This window comes from Labrus bergylta, chromosome 20 (genome assembly GCF_963930695.1).
Source record: "Labrus bergylta chromosome 20, fLabBer1.1, whole genome shotgun sequence".
Classification (NCBI taxonomy): Eukaryota; Metazoa; Chordata; class Actinopteri; order Labriformes; family Labridae; genus Labrus; species Labrus bergylta.
In genome coordinates this window covers 4,876,919-4,900,392 of record NC_089214.1, presented here as the reverse complement: position 1 = coordinate 4,900,392, position 23,474 = coordinate 4,876,919, and the positions used below count along the sequence as shown (strand labels likewise).

Below are 23,474 nucleotides of genomic sequence, written 5' to 3'. Positions count from 1 at the left end.
TTAAGTGTGATCTGATTGATAAATAAATATATATTGATGTGCACAAGTCTCACTTTTTGATGTGACTTTAGAACATTTTGTAGCTCTTTCCAGAGGTGTGGACTCGAGTCACATGACTTGGAGTCAGTCACACGGTACTGTTATTTTATTTTAAGAAGTAGGCTAAATAAAATCATATAAGCAATCATGATTTGTGTAACTGCAACAAATTATTACTCTGTTAAAATGGCATTTAATTTGGTGAAGAGAGCCAATGACTTGTTTAGGACTCGAAATTCAAAGGTTAGGACTTCTGACTCGACTTGAGACTTGCCTGTCTTTACTTGGGACTTGAGACCAAACACTTGAGACTTGCTTGTGACTTGCAAAGCAATGACTTTGTCCCACCTCTGGCTCTTTCTGTCCTTATTTTTTGAAGTGTTTCCTGATATATAATTTTCTTACTAAATAGAGAAAGTCTCATCTGCAGATTAACGACAATGCAGCTAATGGATTGAATTTTTTTTAGAAAATAAAGCTTCTACTGTGTGCATTCAGAGTACATTTTCCAAAAGTAGTATTTTGCAAAGAGAATCAGGATGCTCCGTCCCTAAACAAATAACGTCTTGTTTGCAGAATATTGGACATTATTACGCTTTGTGAACCACTTACAATGTCAGCCGCAGTCCGCTGAGCCGTGGCGCTCTGCTACGAGGGATGTTCCTACTGACTAGCTTCATCGTCGATCTTGTTTTGAAATGAAGAAAAGCAAAAAAACAGTCAACATTAAAAAAAAAAAAAAGGATGGAAAGTCACGGTACAAATAGGTAAAAGCAGGTTCTTGCTGTACTTACAGTCTCAGACCTTGAAAACTGTTTGTCCTTCATGTTCTGCTTACTGACATTTCTGCCCGATCCCAGAGGCCCCCGAGCTCTATTTCCTCCTTTACCTCCGTCACCTGGGTGTCCTGTTGTGCCCCCGTCCCTCCCTCTCTCTCTCTCTCCCCCTGTCTCTTTGTTCTATGTTTAGAGGTGTGAGAGGTGCTGAAGTCCTCCATGAGGTCGACTTTTCCACCCACACACGCGTGTTTATGCGTGTGTGTGTGAAAAAATGAGATAATGAGAGAAGGACAGTTTCCCTCTTTTATCTGCGCGCCTTCTGTGTGCCTCCTTTCCTCCGCTCCCTAAGATCTGTCATCTCCTATATCCCAGGATTCTTTGCAGCAAACAAAGGCCACTGATTCATCCTGACAGCCTGCTCTCCCTCCCTCTTCTTCTACATCCTCTTCTTCTTTCCATCCTGCTCTCAGACATACCAGCAGTCCTCCTCCTCCCTGCAGTCAAAGACCAGGAAGAAAAATAAAGGTAAGCAGAGACGCCACCTGTTCCGTTTCCTTTTTTTTTTTTTTTTACACCGCGAGTGAAGCGGGAGCCGCCGTCACAGTCCAACACTCACCGGTTGTGGTCACTCACTCATTCTCTCTCTGAGGGACTCAGAGCTAATGGACGTTAAACAGAAGAGTGAGAGCAGCTGCTGCTCGACTTTAACTAATTATCTTTTCATACTTTACTTCACAGGTCTGTGACTCTCTAGTAATTCCCTAAAAAGTTTGGTTATAATTAAACATGAAGACACAAGGCAAGACTATAATGGGTTAAATTTCTGTTTACAAGCTCTACATTTAGAATAATAGAAACATTTCAAATGAGCCAAATAAATCTCCATGTAAGTACCTTCTATTTATGGAAACTCGTTTTTCCATTCTTGTGTATAGCCAAATATAGAGATAATTTCCGCCTCAAAAAATACCTCAATAACTTGAGTCTGATGTGATTTTTCCACATTAAATGTGTGCAGATATTGTTCATTTTTTTTGCGCAGTTCAGAGAGAAGTAAACTTTATATTCTGGGTGAAATTTTGATTCCAAGTTTCCACATCATACTTGTGTGACGGTTTCATGAAACTATCTTCATTTCTGTCTTCAATTATTTTTGTCCACGTCGTGCACTCCGATGTAAAAGAAGCAGAAACTTTGAAGAGCTGATATTCAATTCAGCCTTAACGTGTCAAACTTGATTCTGCAGTGGAGCTCAAACAGAAAAATGAGGGTGGGGGGTTCCAGTTTAATGATTTACTGAAGACCGAAAAAAACAAAAAACATTTCAAATATCTTTGACCACACAAGTTGTGGGATTGATTTTATAGAAGAAGTCAAATTATAATTTTAATGTGGTTGTAGCTCAGTTGGTAGAGTTGGTTGTCTCCTAAATGGAAGGTCGAGGGTTCAATTCCCAGCTCCTGCAGCAACATGTCCGATGTGTCCTTGGGCAAGACGCTTAACCCCAAGTTGCTCCTTCTGCTTCATCAGCAGCATATGAATGGGATTAGTTCTGATGGTCACTTCACATGGAAGGCTCTGTCATCAGTGTGTGAATGTGTAGGTGTGACCTGCGGTGTAAAAGTGTTTTGAATAGTCAGAAGACTAGAAAAGCACTATAAAGCTAAAGTCCATTTACCATTTTCCATATTCTGCTTCAACAGAATCATTACATAACATTCTTCATGTGTTTTTTTTTTCCCATCTAAGCAGAAAGTGCTGCATTAGCATTTTAAAAGCTCATTATTTCAGACTGGTCAGGAGTGGACTGCAGGCGAGGCAGCTTTGCATCTGTTCCTTCTATACTGTACATGTAGTCTAGATAATTACATATAAAAACACTGACTCAGCATTTCTTTGGTCAGAGGGGCGTTACAGTAAAGATGAAAACTAGCGGTGTTTGGATGTCTATGCAAAGCATTAAATATGTATAGTATAGGTATGTAGTATACTGTAGGAGCTTTTGAAAACTTTTGAAGGAAGTGTCTTTATGCCTTTAATAGAATATCATATTTTATCCAGATACTGCCTCCCCTTGTTTTGCTGACTTGACTCCTTAATAGTCCTCTCTTTTACTCCTTGCTATCACTTTCTTTGCCTCTTTGACCAAATGTAATTTTTTTCTCTTTCACCACACTAACGAGGATCAACATGTTGGAAGTGATTTTGTGTTTTTTTTTTTTCACTTGCTCCACCATCTGCCATCGTGAGAAGCTCTGAAAAGCTTTAGCTCCATCTGCGCCTTCATTTTTTTTTTTTAGGCGGGGCGACGGCTTTGTTTGTTTGTTTACAGCCATGAAGCCCGAGTTTGAAAATGACTGTGATAACATTGATTCTTTACATGCACCAAGCAGCACTCTGATAAAAGATTAAATAAACTATAAGTCACTGCTTTTGTATAAGGCTTCATTTCCTCAAAGATTAAAATCCCTCCCAAAGCCAAAACTCTATTGGTTGAATATATCAGAGTCCTGCTGCAAAGAGAATGTACAGAAGATTTTCAGGATGTACTGTTTCCTTTAGATCAGCACACAATACTTGTTAATGAATGCAGAGTATCAGTAGACTTCAAACCTCTCCATGCAGCATTCAAGAGCTTTTTTTTTTTGTTTCTTTTTTGTCTTTCAGTCAAAGAAAGTTGTTTCGTTTGGAGATACACCGTACGCTGCACTTTCTGAATCCACAGAATGAAATTGAATATTGAATAACTTTCCTCTTTAAAGTCCTGAGACTTTTGATGCAGTCAATAAAAGTTTCTCGGTGGGGCCTGAGCTCGGAGCCAAGTTTCTCGGGTAATCTCTAATGAGGAGACTGCTGTGAAAATATGAAATGGCTTTTATGCCAAAATAAAAAAAAATACAGTTTTTATTAAACACCTCTTCCCGTACTGCAGTGGGGTAATCGAATTTAGAGATTGAACTCCCGCCAAGGATTATTGGAACATAAAGCATTATGTGAATGTTTTTTTCCCCCACACACCAACAAGAGGGTTTCCAAGCGATGGCCTGGGGTGGCTTCCCCTCTCTCCCACTTCCCTGAGATCCCGTGGGCCCACAATCCAAACTATTATTGTCTATCAGCCAAGTCAGAGGCAGGGCTCGTGTTCAAATCAATTCTTGTGCTGTGTTGCAGCCAAGCGGCATTCTTCAGTTTTTTAAAATAAAGCCAGTGGGGAAGTGGAAATAAACTGCAGTTCCTTTAGTGTCCACTTGAGGCTTCCTGTGAGAGCCAAGAAATTCCTACTGGGTCCAATGTTAAAATTTCCATTTTTACTGCATGTAAAAAAACATGTTTTCAGTTTGCTACATAAGAGTTTTGTTCTCTTTATACGCTAAGACTGTGCAGGGATCATGTTTTTTTTTTACAAGTCATTAATTTTGTGTTGTATTAAGGATAATATTTTTGCACAAATTTACATAAATTGGTGCTGAGTTGACTGACCGGTGGACACATGTTGCCTCACCTACACCTCTCTGCCTGCTTCTGTATAGAAAAGGTCAGGTTGAGATAGCATTTCCAATTTGGCAAACGCCATTGATGGGCTTCAAAATGTCAATTCAGAAACCAATGGGTGACGTCAAGGTGACTGTGTCCATTTATTATACAGTCTGAGGTTGCAACAAGCTGCGTTGCATAGCTTTTGTGACATTTCAATACAGCACATTTTCATTATCCTACTTTACTGTGACGTACAAAGATGAATCTTTTTGTCGTCCTCAGAGAATGCATGACTGATTTGTTCTTTGCCCCTCTGCTGTGAACTGTAAATACTTCATCAGCATGATACCTAAATGTAAGAAATGAATGAATACAAGGTTTAGCAGAGTCAGAAATGGTATATTCATGCTTTTTGGACATGTATTTATGTGCACATGTCATGTCATGAATGAGTACCCCAGCTGGGTCACCCCAGTCTAATGAGTCTGGACATACCCCTGCACATTACTGTCAAAGCGTGAACAGAGTTACGGCTTATTGTTTGAGCGACTGTTGTCCGTCATCACTGCGTTCATGTTTCCTCTGTGTCGTTCCAGGACGGAGTTTGGCCTCCCTAAGTCGTAGGCGTGTTTCCTGCAAAGCTCTGGGCCGTGGAGACTGTGAGGGCTGGCTGTGGAGAAAGAGAGACGCAAAGGGTTACTTCTCACACAAATGGAAGAAGTACTGGTTTGTTCTGAAGGACAACTGCCTGTACTGGTACATCAATGAGGAGGCGAGTCTTTGTTTTTAGAAATGTCCTCTACTTTTTTAGCCATTGAAATAAAATTAAAAAAAGTGTAAGTTGTGCTTTTATGCTTTGTGATGAGAACAAAGCCAGAGATGCCTTTGTAGAAGTTAGCCTGAAGTCAAGACTTAAGCTAAAATTTCAAAGCTGCAGGATGAGTCGGGAAGACTGTGCTCCGGTATTTAAAGTAAAAGAGGATTTCAAACTTTTGGCTCATATTTGTTACAAGTTTAACCTGGCTGAACATCAACAGGTTAGCAGTCCGTCATTGATGGGCCTCTTCAGAAACCAATAGGTGACATCACTTAGACGACGTCCATGTTTTTACAGTCTATGATGGTAGCATGATGACATCATCTTATAGCTTAAAGATCAAAGCAACCAGGATAGTTTTATACTTTTAATTCCTTTACTTTTAGAAGACAAACTTAAAACAAAGACAATGCTGAGTATTTACCTCTAGCCTGACAAAAATAAAACATCTAATGTGCAGATTGATCCAGATGTAAAGCTCTCTGGTTTTAATGGCTGTTTTGATTCATTAAGTTTGACAATTAGAACATGCTAAGTGTGACGTTAGCAGGAGCCATAAAGTTGCTCTAGCCATATTCATAAACCCAGCTTTTTCCTTTCCTCTTTCCCTCTTCCTATTTCCGTATCATTTATTTTTAATTTTCTGTCCCTTTAGGACGAGAAGGCCGAGGGTTTTGTCAGCCTTCCAGAGTTTAAGATCGACCGGGCTAGTGAATGTCGCAAGAAGTAGTAAGTGCACGATGACACCATTCGATTCTATATTTACGTGTATTCATTTGTGTGTTTACATACTCTAATGCAGTGATTCTCAAGTGGAGGGACGGGACCCAAAAGTGGTCACAGAGCTGTTTCCAATGGGTCATGAATTTGTAACTGGAAAATCAATGTTGCAAAAAGTCTGTGATGTTTTTGTTTTGAGGTCCAAACTGCACCGTGTTTTATTGAATAAACAATTTCCCATTATGGAGGAGGTGGTGAGTCCTGAGGCCATATCACTGAGAACCACTGCTTGTATGTGTGTGTGTATATATGTGTATGTAGGCTATGTCCCTGTGGGTATGTATGAATGTATGTTTGTTTGCCTGCAGAAATAACTCCCTCTGTTTCCCCTGTTGTCTTTCTAGTGCTTTCAAAGCGTGTCACCCCAAGGTCAAGAGTTTCTACTTTGCAGCAGATGGAGTGGATGACATGAACAGGTAAATCAGCATGCGGTAAACACGCATGAAGGTCATGAAGAAGGGCAAACTATCTTCAGGGAGGCAAGGGTGCAACTTCCTGTTTGATCTGCTTAAAGCACATTTCAAAAACTAGGTTTTTTAAATAATAAAATGAAAAAAGTTCTGTTTTTATGTCAAGTGATATTTATGAAAACCATAATCTGTGAGATGTTTTCAAAGACCCTTTTGTTGTTTTCCAGACTTTTGCATCAATTCTCAAAGGCACCACGTCTTTACAACAGAGGACTTTCAGAACCTAAATAATAAAACCTAAATAGATTTGACAAAGATGTTATAACCAGGTTGAATTGTGCACAAACCAAGACAAATATTGAGCTATCTTTAAGAGACGCAAATCTTTGACTAATTTGACATTTTTGAAAATGTGCTTCACACCTTTTTGATAAATCCAAAACTGTAAAATGTTCAACTTTGAAGGTGAATAAAACACTATACATGTTAATTTGCAAGATTTAAAGGTGTGGTTAGCAGATTTCCCCCCCCCTGCTTTCAGCCTATACTCTTAGCTAGTTTCTTCTGTCTTTTTACTGAAAAAGCAAAGGGCTGTTTAATCTGAAGAAGTACCCAAAGTGATGTCACTTGATTAAGCATAAAAGAAAATATAGTAAACATCGGGTGGTGTGGAGCTGCAGAGTAGTGAGTGGTGAGTGGGCAGTGCTCTTTGGTATTTTCCTCATCTTTGCTTGAAGCTCGCGGCTCAAGGCTACAATAGCTGCAGGTAGCATGACAACGCTGCATCCCTCTGAGCTGAATGATAGAGACTGGGTTGTCGCTGGCGCAAAGAATAATCTTTACACTTTATTTTCTCTCACATTTAGTCGTGATTCTAACATCTGCAGCGGTTGTCGTTTTCTTTGTTCTGGTATATGAAACAATCTGTTTTTATTTAGTTGAGCTTATTATGTGTGTTGCCTTCTGTCAACATTTAATAATCAGTTTGGGTTTGTTTTGACATTCGATCTTTCTTCTGTTAGATGGCTGAGTCGTCTGAACATGGCCGCTGTGGGCTACGCCGAGCGAGAGAGGATACGCCAAGAGCAAGGTGAGGGGTTCACTCAGTGTCTTACCAAAGAGCGCTTCAGCAGATTGGTAAAATATTCAAGCAGCAAATAAACTAATTCTCCTATTCCTAATGGATGAAAAAAGCATGCAGATAGATTTAGATTTCACTGGATGGAAACATGGATAGATGGCTGTACAAACAGATAGATCTGGTTGGTGTTTCTGACTGTGTGTGTGTGTGTGTGTGTGTGTGTGTGTGTGTGTGTGTGGGTTTCCTGCAGATTACTGGAGCGAGAGTGATCATGAGGATGACACCACCTCCAGCCCTAAACAGGACAGTCCCCCACCTCCGTACGATACCTACCCACGGCCTCCATCAGTGAGTCACCTACACACACACATGACTGTACTACAAGCTCATACGGAGAACAAGCTGTACTCGAAGGAGAAACTCGCGCACGTTGCTCCTCCGCAGTCCATTTTTACTGTTAAAGTTATTGCCAATTTAGCCTACAGGGAGCGGAGGGGATACATTTGGTCTAATTGATGCTATTATTGTCCATCACGCTGCTTTGCTCCACAATAAATGTTTTTTTTCCTCTTTGGGTTTTCACTTTTGAGCTTGGCAAAGGATTGAAAATTAACAAACGACGACATCTTTTATCACACGTTTTCAGACACCAGACTAATATCCTGCTGAGTTGTCAAGTCAATAAAAACTACAAGTCCTCGTATTCAAGAGTCTTTCGAGTTCAAGCGCTCATCTCATCTTCCCTGTTTTCCTGTCTCTCACGTCCAATCTCGCATACTGATTCAATCACCACCCTGCCTCCTCGACAGTCACAAAGCTCCCTCACCAGATTGAAATCCAGTTTTTTGAAGTGTTTTCATCACAATCAAGTGAGATCAGCACACAATCCACTGACGTCCGCTTGCCCCTCTCTTCGTCAGATGAGTGCCTACTTGGAGGGCCGCACCACTCGACTGTCCTCCACGGAGACGTCTCGTTCTCGCTCCTCCCAGGAGGACTTCCTCTGCGGCGAGCCCTCCGTGGTGGCCGCAGAGCCGCAGTACCACCCTGGTCCTCTAGGGGGAGGCACCACGCACAGTGGGAGGAAACCAGGGGGGAGCAGCAGCAGCGATGTGCAGTACAGATGTGATCCTGTTGAGGTAAGTCATTCTGAAGCAAGGTAGCCGTCTGCATTTATTTATAGTTCCTGTTAGGAGATTTATCTGGAACAGAATTAAATATATTCTGATGCCTTAGTATGACCTACAAAAGCAAACAAGACCATGAATGACAAGACTGATACTTTCTATATCCTTATTTCTAATGCTTGTTACCACTGTCAGGGCGTAGGTGTGAGACAAGAAGTGTTACAGCACGCTGCAGGAACAGCTTTTATTTACATTTTCCAGGTGGAAGGTTCACAATGAGTGATACGTTTGACTGCTAAAACAAAACACGATGAGATTTTTAATAGGGATATGCTCCTTATGTGTCTGTACAACATCAGTAAAGACTAAAGAGTTACTGCTTTGTCCACAGGGGGCGCCAAAATCAACACAAACCAAAAGTTCTTCACAGGAGCTTTAATATTTTTGATCTTCAGACAATTAAAATTCTCCTTTAGCACCAACATCAGGTCAAAATGTAAACGTCTCATTTCCATGTTCCTGTTCCCCAGAGAATAAGCAATCTGAATTTCGAAAAGTTGCTCTTAGGGTGCTTTAAGATAAAATGTCACATTTGCACACAGTGTCCTGTCATCTTTTCATTGGCACACAGTCTGCTGATCCATCCTTCCAGTGGGGACTCTTGAGTTTAATTTCATTACAAATGACGGAACATAACTTTTGTTGAAGCACCACCTGTAGGACAAAATGTACTTTTTGTACCCTGTCAGCAGGTGCTGGGAAAGACTCAGTATTTTGTGTTTTTGTGCAACTCATTTTGGGATGTGATAATCTTTGCACAACTAGCCGGTCTTAAAGTATTGTTTTGTGTTTTTTAACGATGGCTTTAATTCAACTAATCCTGAAAAGTAGAAAATTAGATTTTTAATGTTCACACCAATTATGCAAAGATAATCTGTTCAAAGATACCAGATCTTGACAAGACATGTTTGTGAATTGATGCATATGAAATAATAACAACCCAGACATTTGCTACAACACAGAGACAACATGATGCAAACAGATCTATTGATGAGCTGATGTGAAAAAAGTTTAAACCCATTTTTATCTGGAATGTTTACTAGAATCCCGCCTTCCCCCTCCCCCTGGTGTCTATATATACTGTATATATAAAGGTCAAGAGGATGGAATATGATCCATAACCTTTATGTCACCCTTCTCACCTCTGATTAATCAAAGCTCCAAAAACAAATTGCACAATAACAACGTTCCCCCTTTTTCTTTTCTTTTTTTTTTTTTTAAACAATTTTCTGTAGTACCGTTCCAGTCCCGCAGGGGGCAGCAGTGAGACGGGGTCTCCGGGCCGCTCTTCATCATCTCAGAGACGCTCCTGGCAGGACTTGATTGAGACACCGCTGACTGAAGCTGGACTGCACTACTTACAAACTGGACCTCTGGGTACAGAACCACAAACACACCAGATACTTTAATAATCCAACCTGTTGATGGAAGAATAAATGTCAAAATATATGCTGGTCAGTTTTCTATAAACTGACACATTCACTTGTTTTAGGTGTGATTATAAGCCAGTAGTTGATTTCTGTGGTTCAGCAGAACACATGAGATGTGTTGTGTTTATTTTTCATTGCCCTCTTCACGTTACAGAGGACGCTGTCTTTGCCGAGCCCGGTCCAGGTGGAGGTACTATGATGGCTGGCGCTGTTTACACTCTCCCAGCTCAGAGGAATGTCCCGTTGCCCATGGCGATGCAGAGGCTGATCCCTATGGCAACCCAGGGAGGAAAACCCCGCAGCTTCACGCTACCACGAGACAGCAACCTACACACCCTCCTCGCAGCCCCCGCCAAAGAAGAACAGCAAACATACAACGGTGAGTTCAGACGGGGAACATACATGTGCTGCGAGACACGTGGACGCTCTGAAGAAGGAGAACAAAGAGAACACAAACAGATGTGTGCTGCGTGTGCGTGGGCGGACTGGAGGTAAGAGCAGAAAGGAACAAATGTGTCTCACGTTGAAAGACGGCCTCCAGAGTCTGAACTGAAAAAAAAAAGGCTTTTTTTTTCTTTTTTTTTTAAGGTGAAGACGTTGACGTCAGTTCACATGCCAGAAATAAAAAAACGCTCTCAGGCAGACACATTTAAATCCTAATCGTTGTAAATGTAATAATGGAACAGACACGCACTCCAAATGTACGCTGAGCTAATGAGGCTAATGAGGCAATGATGCACTGGTTACCAAGGTGAGCCCAGCGGCACCCAGACAGAAGAGTGAGAACTAAAATAGTAAACAGGAGCAAGTCGCAGACATAAACAACGAGATATATCAATGGTGTGATGTTTATTCCCCCGTCATGAAAGCAGATGAATTAATCTGCCAGTGTCTGAAAGGAAAGAGAGAACAGGGTTTTATCAACGTTGTTGTGTAGGAGAAGGTGTGTGCTGCTGTCCTCCAGTGGCAGCTCTGAGGTAGAACTCAATCTAATCATCTTTATGACAGCTCTGACTTTAAATCTTGTTCTGAAGGAGGCTTTAAATCAACACTAAGTGAGCCTCTCTGTCATGTTTTTTTTTTTTTTTTTTCAATCCTGTGAAGGTGGCAGTGAGGGTGCATCCTTAGGCGACCTGTTTCGTGCCTGCGAGGAGGGCGGAGTGTGTCCCCTCGGTCGGGAGTCGGAGATTAAAGGTCAGTCGGAGTTCAGGCAGTCATTCCTCAGACGGGCCGCCGACCCTCAGCTCAACGAGCGTCTGCACCGCCTCCGCATACTGACATCCACATTAAAGGTTGGTCCGCACAGAAAGACACACATGCAGGAAGTGTGCAGGCAGAAAGGGTGCAAATACACACTTAGATAATAACGCATATGAACATCGTGCAGGTCATGCACTATCAAAACCAAGAATTCCAGTCTTTTCTTTCTTGTCTTTTCTTTCTTTGGATCATTTGTTGAAAATATTATCCTTCATATGAGACGTCAGGGTGACGCCAAGTGTGGTTAAAAACGACTGCAAAACTTTCTGGAAAGACTTTTGTTTGTGAAATAAGAGTCGGGGATTTATGTGACAACAAGCCCACGACGTTTTGATCAAAACTTAAACTACAACTTATATTTCTGCAACAGGAGAGGTTGCTTCTTCCTGTTGCATTAACACCTGCAACATATAAAGGTTATGTAGAAAATTATTTGGAGGGGGGGGTCTACGGGTTTGTAGGTATTATCTGTACATTTAAGATGAACGTGTCAGTGCCCATTCTGATAAACGCTCTGCACTTCCTGTGGGTGCTTCTTAAAAAAGAAGTCCGCGCTGTGCCTGCTGAATCTAGCAGCAGTGAGACATTTTAGCTTTGCATTGCTAGTGACTTAACACAGCTCGGAGTCGTCCTCAGGAGAGTGAAATCCAAACAATTTAGCTTTGATCAACCAAATTAAATGTAATTCCAGATCACATCCTGCAGTGTTTCTTTTAAATGTCTCTGGTGTGTGCTGGCTCATCCAAACTATGAAATCTACTGTTCAGAGCCATAGTGATGTTAAATTAGAATCTATTAAAGGATAGCCCCCAAAAATGAGATGATGCATCCCAAAAATTACAATCAGTGGCTTCTGCTAACAAAAAGCTGACTAATATATCACCAATATAACAGGAGTTTGACATTTTTAGGACTATATCTCTAAATCAGTTTATACTTTTGGCATTTGCACATCTCAGCCCAAAATTTCCGATGCCTGATTTTGTATGATCTCACAATTTTCTGATCTAAATCCACCTTTTTTCATACCCAGAGAGTGACCTTTGCTTTAGTTGTAGTTTTCTTGGTCCATTGGCTTACAGTAATCACATTCACACATGAAAGCACCTGAACACATTAAAGGTGGGCAGGGTTAAACAAGTAGAACGGTGCCTGTAGTACACTGTGAATAACTGACCCTGATGTGTACAACACAAGCAGATTACACACACATATTGACACACACATGCTGGAACATGTCTTTGTGTTGTTGTTGTTGTTGTTGTTGCTTTCAGTTCTCGTCGTCTGTCCCAGTCTGTCTCCACCGTTTGTTTTTTTTACAGCGTTTTTGTCAGCTGTGGCTTCATGCTGTACGACATGTGCTTACCGTATGTTTGTGGGCCGGGTGCCGGTGAACGGCTCTCATGCTGGGGCTGAATCTTTGTTGCGTCCTCCGTGTAGGTGGGCGGGGATGGTTGGCGTGGGCGGGGCTTTGTGGCCTAGTCTGCGTTTATCTACATTAGTGTTTTTTCTTTATGTCTCTGTGGCTTTCCCTGTCGTGTTTGCAGGTAACGGTTGGCTGTTAGAGCGTACATGTTTGGTCTCTGTCTGACATCTCTTAAAGGAATACACCGAGTGTTTGGGGGGAGGAAACGTACCTCAGATAGATAGCCGGTAGCCTAGTGGTTAGTGCGTGCGCCCCATGTATGGAGGCTGTAGTCCTCCAAGAAGGCAGCCCGGGTTTCGAGTCAAACCTGTGGCTCCTTTCCTGCATATCAATCCCCTCTCTCCCTCTCTCTCTCTCTCTCTCTCTCTCTCTCTCTCTCTCTCTCCCTGATGTCTGACTCTATCCTCTCTCTAAACCACAAAAATCAAACTTCATACAGCAGACAGCTCAGTCATCAGTGTGGCCCTGGTAGACTTTTTTTCCCTTAATTTGCTCTACTGATTTTTTATGTCTTCAGGCAGCATCAAGTCTTCTGCAGTGGTTGCTGTGGAAACAACCAAAAATATGCATAATTTCTCAATATCCTGAACCAAAACAACAAGCTGCAGTCGAGATGACAAACGATGATGTGTACTCTCACTCTTCATAATGAGGCAGAATTTCTCTGTTGACACTTGACTGTTACAGAAAGAGAGCTGCTTCATACACGCTGAGCTCTTTCTTTCTGTACAAAGATATCTTCTGGGGTTTTAAGATTTTTAACGTAAAGCCCAATCACAAATTTGTCATTAACCTTCAGTTCACACCAATATTTCATCTAAACTTCAACCATTTCTAAAATAATCATTAAAGGTAACTAACGGTCCAATAAATCCCTTAATCCTTATAATGCTTCATAGATGAGTAAAGAGCCTTTTTAAAACACATTTTAAACTCATTTTAAAACACGGTATCGATAAAGTATTGAAGATGTTGACATCCTTAGTCTGCAGTAACGTCACTGTCCTGTTAACAAACATCGACAGAAATGCCTTTTGTTCTAACTTCTGGCCCCGTCTTATTAATTCTTTCTGATTGGCTATCAAGCTTTTTAAGAGGTTCATTACGTGGGACAGTTTAAATGTTTCATGTGACATCTTGGAAAAATTAGATCAAATAATCTACCAACGACAGATGGATGGGTTTAGAAGTGTTTCTTACAAAGTTTAAATCTCCCCAAAGCTTTGTGCATCCCGTTAAGTGTGTGTCCTGCTTCACGTGTGTCTGCGTTTGAAAGCTTAGTCGTTTAAATCTATAAAATCAATTAAAAAAAAAAAGTGACCTGCTCCTCCTCCTGTGTTTCTGCATCCCCATAGGACAGGGAGGGGGAGCTAGCGCTGATTGACAGGCTGTTGGCCAATCCCCAGCTGTCGTCGGCAGAATTCCAGGAGTGGAAAAGAGCCTATCAGGAGCTGTTCTCTCAGGAGCCAGACTCGACCGCTGAATCAGACCCCGGCCCACCCCTCACCCCCTCGCTCTCCCACACACACTCCTACATCGAGACCCATGTCTGACGAATGTAACACACACTTCCACACGCACAAACACACACACTCACACACGCTTCAGTTACTCTCCTTGAAGGAGTTGAAGGAGTTGTCAGCAGAGAGAGAGAGAGAGAGAGAGAGAGAGAGCAGGGAAAACTCCTCATCCCCGATACGCTTTCTGCAGCTGAAGTGCAACATGACAGCTTTGTGAGGAGACGTCCGCGTGCCCTCATGTCACATCGATTCTACGAGCTGATTGGTTATGCCACACCAGCTGGCTCGGTGGCGGACGATAAACTGATTCTTATGTTTTCACACGTTAGCTTTACTGCTCTTCAAATCCTCTACATGGAAGGCAAAAAGACTTTTCACTTTGCTCCACCTGAAACGGACACGGAGCTCAGAATAATATCTTCACAAGCCGCCATTAAAAAGTATTCCATCCTGCTTGTTGTGCCATATTTATACCGACTGCACAGTGTGTCATAGACATACATTGTATTATATTAAGCCTTATACTTAAAGTCTATGATGATTTTTTTTTTCTGTACAGTGAAGTGTGACATAGTTATGAGCACACGTCTTTTGGTTTTAGAGACTCTGGTTGTGCTGGTTGAGGAGAAATGCTCTTTGTGCTGGGCTGGACCTGAAGCATGCACTCTGCTGGAAAAGGAAGAATCCACCCTGAAACACCTCAACACTGTTGGGAATATCTACCGAGCACACATCCTGGTCTTCTCTGTGCCTGATAAATGCCTGTTCAAAAAGGAATCGGTTCTGAAAATTGATTCTGTCAATCATGGTCGTAGGAGATAAATATGTAAAGTGTGATCAGATAAAGATATGGAAACGACAGAGGCCATGAAGTCCTGTGTGATTAACCAACACAATCTTTTTAGTTCCAGAAGCAGAGAGATTAGCAGATGAGTTTATAAAGTGTTCTTATTAGAGAGCGCCCTCGGAAAACAAATGCAAAAGTTCTCCAACTGAACTCGTAATCTGTGAAGGAAGACATTCAAATCCTTCTCACAAAATGACTTCTAAAACTCTGTGAATATCACACACTGAATCTAAAACAGTGTTACAGTTTGTGAGTGTGGATTTCTCCTCGGAGACCTCGTGGCTCTCCGCTTTCCTGCATGTCGTGTAAAGATTATGAGGAACTATTTGCATAAGATTTGAAAAATGGATTTGATTAAAATATATTAGTTTATTTGTATGCTGCTGGCAAATTACTTAATACTCAGCACCACTGCACAGAACTATGAAAGCAATTATACACACAAATACATACACACACACACACACACACGCACACACCAATAAGCACAGTCACAGTTTGAATGCTCTTTCTATGCTGCTGCCCGTGGTTGGTCGTAGTAGCATGTCTTTGTTGTAGATAAACGCTCTATTCTTTTTTCTGTTGTTGTGTTTGAAATCTCTAGATACAGTAGATCTCTCTTTATAGAGTGCAAACTAAGTGTCTTGAAAAAATGTTCTGAATTTCTTATCAGGTATTTTTGGACAGTCGAGTAAAAGATTGTTTATTGTTCTATCTATAAATCAAAATGAAAGTATTTATTTAATGTCAGATTTAAGAGGATGGCTCAATAAAGTGTGGTCATTTGGATGAAGGTTTATTTGTGGCATGTTTTTTTTTTTTTTTGGTCGTCTCTGGGAGAGGAGAGAGGACGAGTTCTTGTAACAGCTGCACAGTCACTGTGAAACAAATGAGAAATAAGAGTTTGTTAAAACTAACAGAGATCTTCTGGGCCCGGTCGTTCTGAAGGTTTTATGTGGATGCTAGTTAGCAAGAAGCTAGGAAGCCTAATGTGTTCAGCACTTGAGTCTAAGACCAATTTCCCCATGCTATAGTCCTCAAAGGGTGTCGGCCCGGGTTCAACTCAAACCCTTTGCACTTTACCCCATGTCTTTCTACACTCTCTCATACCAGTCTCTGTCCTTATCCAGTGTCATGTCCTCATCTAATATTAAGTTACCCTCCCCCTGACTCCCCCCCCCAAAAACAAAAAACAAAAAACGCAACCAAGCTGTAACAATTGAATGTTCACCTGAAACTTGCTGCTAATGACGGACATTGCAGCAGCATATCTGACCTCGACTCAGCTGCTTGTCCACAAACATTATCCTGCTAGGAAGAAGTAATGAAGAGGGAAAGATGATGTAAACATACACCAAACCAGTCAGCTCCCAAACAAAACAATGTCTTTTGTCATCATGATTCTGTACTGCGCAGCATCCATGATTCATATCATTACATCATGAACATTACCTACTTGAAAGCCTTGTTATGGATCAAATCTGTGTTGAATTTGACGTTTTGACCATCATCGACAATCAACAAGTTAAGGCATGATTTATTTTTAAAAAAAATTGGTTTTCCTGTATTATTTCATTTTAAAGTTAATACTTGTGCAAAGAAAACAACCTTTTTTCCATATATGTATTTCATAAAAATGCACCTAAATCAATTTTGAATCCAATAATACCTTTCAATACGATAACATGTTCAATAAATAATGTTTTACCGATGTATTCACTAATAAATGGAAGAAGATAAAAGCAGGAAAGCCCATAAATAGTAAACTCCAGCAGGTCACCTTGCTGTTACCAACATATCATGCATATGATTTCTTACTCGTGCTCTTTCTCGATTCTACAGCTTTGACCTACAATGTTTTATTGTCAGTGCAGAGATAGTGAAAGAAGTAAACAAGACAGGAATGTCACTCAATATTCTTGCCGTGCTTCTATTTTTATATCAATCACATAGAAACTTTAATTATTCAAGGTGAGTCAGTAAACAGAAAAATTCACACGCTGAACTTTTATCTACAACTTTTATAAAATATTCAGCTTAGCTCTGCTGTTGTTTTCCTCCTCCACCTTCACCTCATTATCTCCTGCTCTGACCTCTTCTGTATTCCCTCTTATGTCTGATAGCCTCCTGATGCCAGGCTCAGCCACTTCATGAAATCTCCTTTGTTCATAAGTTACCTTCTTCCCACTAAATCTCCAAACCTCTCCTCCACATGTACCTGTTCTAAAATCCTCTTATCTCCCCCTTCAGTTCTTGTTTTATGTCTCTTCTTAGGACATGTCGAGTTAGGTCACAGGAATATCATTGTCAAAACACCCTGTGCCCTTCTTCTTACTAGCTGGCATTTTAAGCTTTAAGCTTATTCTATTTTAGTCATGGTAAGTAGCTCTCCATACCTGCCTCTGCTCAACACTTACAAGTATATAATATATTATATTAAAAGCAACAACTACAAAGTTGAGTGAAATCTTTTTCTCTGTCGATAATTTCCAAGAATCTGTCAGATTGATGCAACCTAAAAAAGGAGTAACATGTTTGTTTTAGCCTGAATAATTGTGTTTTAAGATTTCAAATTGTTCAATGTTTTGGTAACTCAACTCACTTTTTAGTACAATGACGTGTTAGCAAATTTAGAAATGTTCAGATGAGTTCAGGGTAAAGGCTTCGCTACCTAACTTATGTCACAATGTATCCAGTTTTAGATTAGTTTAGCCCTTTTTTTTTTTTTTTTACATAAAAATTGGAGTTAGTATACTTTCAGACACTTGTTTAGCTCACTACGCTCAATCTATTTCCAACAAAAACTAATGTACTGTATATAAATGACAAAGTTAACAGGAGGTTGTTCTGTTTTGACACAAAAATATGGATTCCCCTAACAAACGATTATTTCTGTAAGTAATAGATTATCACTAAAATTAAAATGTTGCTTGGTTTAAATTTAATGGCTTGGGATATTTTGCTCAATAGGCGGAAATTCAACTTTTTGACTTTTAAACTCTGAAAAGTTTGAAAGTCCCAACACAGGCAGCGAAGTTTAAAGGCTTTATATGCGATTTTTTGATCCAGCAGATGTCACCCTTGAGCACCAGCATGAAACCAAAACAACTCGCGGTGCATTGTTGTGTTAGCATGCTAATGATAGCGATCTTTATTATGTTCGTATCTTCACACTGCATGTAAATTTACCTGAAATGAGCGTGATCTAGAAACACAGTTAAGCAGTGAGTACAGTATGTTATTCTTCTTTTCTCTAGTCCCTCAATTAAACAACTTTTATTCGCGAGGGGAGGAGTCAGCCGGCTGTCCTGGCGATGTAAACAAACTGAAGATAGGACACGGAAAACTTGGAAAACATCACAGACAGTGGGACTCGGGTGTTACACCCATTGTAGACAGTCATGACTCACAGAGTTATTTTCAGAGGATAAACTTGATTTCTCTTACATTTAAGTGTGAAAAATCACATATAAAGCCTTTAAACTGTGAGGAATAAAGTTGTGTGGACGTTACACTTTTCAGTCAAAGTCAAACCCAATAGTTAATTTTCAATGAAAGGTTACTGTTGTTTCTATGTCAAATACAAATTCAGGGTACAATTCATGGTATTGTCCCATGAGCATTTTAACACAGTGCTTGCTCTACTTTGATGGTCACACTTTCATGTTAAAATGTTCTTACGCTTTTTACACTTCAGTCCGGTAGAGGCAGCAGGGTGCATTCAGTCCCAGTAAGAGGTCTTGGGAGCTGACAGATCTCCCTCCAGCGATCTTTCTTCGTATCGTACTCCAACACACTCCTCACAATCACCTCCTGCCCGTCGCTCCATTTCCTCCCTCCGAACACCAGCAGATTCCCAGACGACGTCGTCACCATCCCGTAGTTGAAGGAGCCAATGAGAAGCGGTCGAAGGCGGGTCCAGTGGTCTGACACCGAATCGTATTGTTCGATATCGCAGAAAGGCTCGTACATTCCCAGCAGGGCGTAGATGTACCCATGGGCGGTTGCAAGGCGGTGCCCGAATCTGGCAATGGACATGGGCGCTCTCTTCTCCCAGGTTCGACCATTGGGATCCCAGAAAAGGAATTCTTTGCTGCTCTCTCTGTGGTCGTACTGGTAATCAGTGCAGGTACTGCTTTCCTGGTGTCCTGCAACACCACCTGACACATAGATGGCGTTGTCGAGCACAGCAGAAGCATGGCCATAAAGTGGGCGAGGCATTGCTGGTACTCTCCGCCAAGCTCCTGTTGCCATGTCGTAAAACTCAGCAGATGCTACAGAGGTTTGCACGTTGTTGTCCAGTCGTTTGTGTCGTCCACCAATAGCGTAAATAACATCCTCAACCACACAGCAGGTGAACTGCGCCCGCCTCTCCAGCATGGACTCCATCTTTTTCCAATAGTCAAAGCGAGGATCGTAGCGCCACACCTGGTTGGATGTTGCCACGTTGACAGACTTTTTTCCATCCTCGTCTCCGTCCTTCACTTCTTCTCCGCCCATCACGAAGAGGAAACCTCCGACCGAGCACACGCAGTGACTTCTCAGTCGCAGCGGGAGGCTGGAACTCAGAGATGAAAACCTCCTGCTTCTCGGATCGAACGCTAGCAACTGCTGCTCCGGCCAATCAGGGCTGGATCCTCCGCCGACAAGAAGCACACGACTGAGCGACGCTCTCAGGGTGGACTGTCTGCTCTGTTTAATTGGCTGAGCTGAGCCCATCCTATGGTACTCCTGCGCCCGAGTCAGCTGACTTCTGATTAGCGGTGTGGCCATGGCTTTGTGGGCGTGGCTAAGATCAGTCAGTTCAGACGAAGCAACCAATCCAAAGCGTAGATGACTCAGCAGGAGGTTTGATTTCAACAGAGGGATGGGTCCATTTTCATCCAGCCAATCCAGAGCCAACTTTATAAGCTCTGCCTCCTTCACAGCAGGAATATCGTCAGCATCAAGCACCGCCATCAGTGATTGGATATTCAGCCTGAGAAGGTCTTCCTGTCTTTCCTTCAGCAATTTCCCCATCTCTACTGCGACGGTTTGATTTGCAGCTTCAAGTGCATCTGTGAGCGTGTGCCGCTCGGCTAGGTTAGCATAGCAACAACAATTCTCTGCATTCAGGCCATCAATAATAAATTGCTCACATATTGACACAGCCGGTTCCACCTGCAAATACCTGGCTGCCTCCAAGACGGCAGGAAGTGTAGCCTGTGAAACATTTAACCATCCGGAATACAGGAAGTCCAGAATGGCGTCTAAACCCTCAGGCGTTAGCACCGGTAGGCTAATGGAACACGCTAATCTCTCGGCGGTTGTCTCTCCAAACAAAGCCCAAAAATAGTCGCTGGAGCTGGCCAAAAGGGCACGATGACAGGGGAAAGACACGCCGCCAGCCTCCAGGACGACATCACACATCCTCCTCTGGGAACGCAGGCGCTGGAACCCGGAGAGAAGTCCTGTTCTGTGGGAGGAACTGTAAAGGAGGGAGTAGCTATCCATCCAAAAGACAGGAAGCGAGGAGAGAGTAAGTGAGAGACAAGGGAGTCGGAGTTAGGCAGGAAGAAATATTAAAAGTAGAAATTTCAGGAACTGCAGCAGTCAAAAAAGAGGTAGCGGACAAGTAGCACAAAAGAGATTTTGACAAAAAGAGAATCAGACATTAGAAGTAGAAGAAAGAGAAGAGAGTCAAGTGTGCGTCCTTAGTCGAGGTCTCTCCATCTGTGTTTTTGTCCTGCTCTGTCTGCAGTGGCGGGCATGTGACACTATGATAGGAAGGTTAACAACTGCCCCCTACCCTTCCCTCCTTTTTTTGGCCCTTAAACGTGGCCCGTCTCAAAGCCTCCCGTCTCTTTCTGTGATGTCCTGGCTCTGTTTGGCTTTGTGTTTGTCTGCTGCCCTTTCCTCTGTGTCCGTGTGGGAGTATCACCCAAATACATGCTTCCAACATACACACACACCAACCAACCCCACAAGTGAACAGATGCATGGTTGAAACGTACACAGACGGAGCCTGGCGGGATTTTAGTGTCTATCCCGGCGGATGAACTCATTGGTAAATACAGCTGCTGTAGTCTGCGACCGAGATTCCAGGGCACGGTTTCCACAGCACCTATCTGCACCCTCATCGTCATTTGAACAGGAATAGAAACACAGGCACATCTTGGCAGAAAACACACCGAGGTGGCTGCACATCAAACCCCGGGAAGTTTTGCCAAGATGTCAAAATATTTTACACGTGTCAAAAGTAGCACATACCATTTGGGTATTAGTGCTAGCCGTGCCCTTTGGGGGAGGCATTCTACCTCGTTACGACCGCTGAAATGCTTCAAAATCACGCACATCCATGTCATGTTATTATTTTTATGCAAGAGGGATGGAGAAGAGGTGGGTGGCAGGGGCGAGAAATAACAAAGGAGAGGATTTGTTTCCAGGCTCCGAGTTGTCCAAAGTGTTTACAGCCGTCTGATTAATGCTAAGCTACTGTGCGAGTGTTACGCAAACACACACACACACACACACATCAAAATGCAAATGACGTCGCTTTATCACACACTTAAAAACCTCTTGCATCGTTCTCTGCTGTGTGCATTTTATTGTGATTTATGATCTCTGAGTAGCTCTCTCCTAAAGATGAGTGTGGTTTCATGTGCATGTGTGTTTGTTTATTGAAGGGTTACACTACTTTTTAAATTATGCATGGAGAAAAAAAAGACTCGTGCATTTTTGGAAGCAGTTTTTAATCTTGCCCACACAATGTCAAATCCTTCCGTATGTTTGCACTTTTTTTTATCTCATAGCTGAATAATCCTCCATGACCTGATGGAGGCTAAACTTAGCTACAGCTGCTCTGTGTGTGTTTGTCTGTACGAGAGGACATGTGATGTGATGATGGAAATGTGGTTTAATCTTGGGGAGAGATATGGGGGGTATCTTGGCTTGGGTGTGGGTGTGTGTGTGTGTGTGACCCATTATTTTATGTAACAGTTGGGTTTAGCGGTTTAGGTGTTGAACAATATATCTCTATGAACAATAACGCCCTCGACTCCCACCTTAATCCCTGTAACACCCGCTGGTTATGCACATAAAATAAGCATGTTTCAGTAATGTGAAAACAGACACTTAAAGACTCTCAAAGCTACATTTTCCATCACAGTATACATGGAGTTTTAATGTGCCTTTTATCAGAGTTATGGGGTTAGTTGGTCGCGCTCCGTTTAACGTCCAGACACCCACAGGGAACGAATGTAGTCTCCTTTTAACCATGACATTGTCCTGAAAACTTTTCTTTCCCCACTTGTCCTCTTATTGGAGCTGTAATTCTTAGCTAATATAGAAGTCACCTCCAGCAGCAAGATGATATTTTTTTAATAAAAAAAATGACAACAACAGAGAAATAAAAGTCTTCTGCCACAACAGAAGCTGTGAGGCTGTTTTGAGGCACAGCAGTGCATATTGTCAAATGCCAAAATCAGCATGCTAACCACTCACAGCGACTATGCTAACATCCTAATATTAGCATGGTACACTTGAAAACACTTGAAAAGTTTTTCTTATATGTTTTAACCTTATAATTATCCGTTTTCAAGGCTCACAGTAGGCTATATGTTTATTATTTTCAAAAAAGATAAAGTATAAATCAACCTTCAAATCATGATTCAATCAGTTGACAGGCTAATATTGTCTGCAGTTATACAACATGTTGTTACAACAAGACAATTATCTTTAAAAAAAACACCTTAAGGGCCTCAGTAGTTCAACAGGTTAGCTTAACCTCAGCTTGTTAGCATTAACTCAAAGTCCAGCCTCCATCGAGTGGATGTTGATATTGATTGAATAGAAGAAACCTTAATAACCTAATGTTGTCCATTAAGAAAATTTGAGAATGATAATCAGAACTTTAGATATCTCTGCTTATAGTGTGAAAGCCCGTCATCATTTTTGACCTGAGTCATTGTTAGCCAAAATCACCAACGACATTACCATCTATACAGTGACAGAGTTAGCAGTGATACAAATGCTACATAATTCAAATCAAGCAGTATTTCCAAATGATAGAGGCAACCTGAAAAGAAGCTAGTACCTTAATTTAAACTTTAAGTTCAGCTAAAACCTTTATTTGGATGTTGATCGATATGTGAAACGTTTTACCTTCTAGTGGCCCTCAAGTCAAACACAAGGTAACCAAATGTATCTGTGTATATCCTTAGGGAGCTTCAGATATCTGGGCTATTTTTGGCGCCCATTTATCTGATCATTATTGAGATATTTTGGACTCGACCAAACTGTTGAACCAATGCTTCGCAATGCTTTCCCCATGCCAGCCTCTCTGCTAGCATGGTAAAAATGTTTTAAAGTTCTTCCAAAGGATAGCGGAGAATTAAAAAAACACAGATCATAATAATAATATTCAAGTAATTTGCCTGAAAT

The 23,474-nt window shown here is 41.6% G+C and overlaps 2 protein-coding genes across 7 annotated transcripts in view; one reads left to right on the top strand and one right to left on the bottom strand.

The window, feature by feature from the left end:
• Positions 1 to 23,474, top strand: part of cnksr2a (connector enhancer of kinase suppressor of Ras 2a) — a 70,060-nt gene that overhangs the window by 37,967 nt on the left and 8,619 nt on the right. For 3 of the 6 annotated variants that reach the window (XM_065949114.1, XM_020657285.3, XM_020657283.3), the window contains 11 exons: positions 1,289 to 1,343; positions 4,892 to 5,067; positions 5,768 to 5,841; positions 6,237 to 6,308; positions 7,325 to 7,392; positions 7,634 to 7,731; positions 8,304 to 8,522; positions 9,806 to 9,947; positions 10,155 to 10,379; positions 11,105 to 11,292; positions 14,042 to 15,842. In XM_065949114.1, the coding sequence (XP_065805186.1) occupies positions 1,289 to 1,343; positions 4,892 to 5,067; positions 5,768 to 5,841; positions 6,237 to 6,308; positions 7,325 to 7,392; positions 7,634 to 7,731; positions 8,304 to 8,522; positions 9,806 to 9,947; positions 10,155 to 10,379; positions 11,105 to 11,292; positions 14,042 to 14,239 (1,515 nt within the window). In that variant the 3' untranslated portion in view covers positions 14,240 to 15,842. Of the gene's footprint in view, positions 1 to 1,288; positions 1,344 to 4,891; positions 5,068 to 5,767; positions 5,842 to 6,236; positions 6,309 to 7,324; positions 7,393 to 7,633; positions 7,732 to 8,303; positions 8,523 to 9,805; positions 9,948 to 10,154; positions 10,380 to 11,104; positions 11,293 to 14,041; positions 15,843 to 23,474 lie in introns of those variants that run through there. The other 3 variants (XM_020657288.3, XM_065949116.1, XM_065949115.1) reach the window with 3 other exon arrangements.
• Positions 15,696 to 23,349, bottom strand: LOC110001780 (kelch-like protein 34). Its single transcript, XM_065949117.1, has one exon. It carries the CDS (start codon positions 20,544 to 20,546, stop codon positions 18,747 to 18,749), a length of 1,800 nt encoding a protein of 599 aa, XP_065805189.1. The 5' UTR covers positions 20,547 to 23,349; the 3' UTR covers positions 15,696 to 18,746.

Coding starts and splice junctions, on each gene's coding strand:
- LOC110001780 (XM_065949117.1), bottom strand. CDS start 20,546: ATGGATAGCTACTCCCTCCTTTACAGTTCCTCCCACAGAACAGGACTT.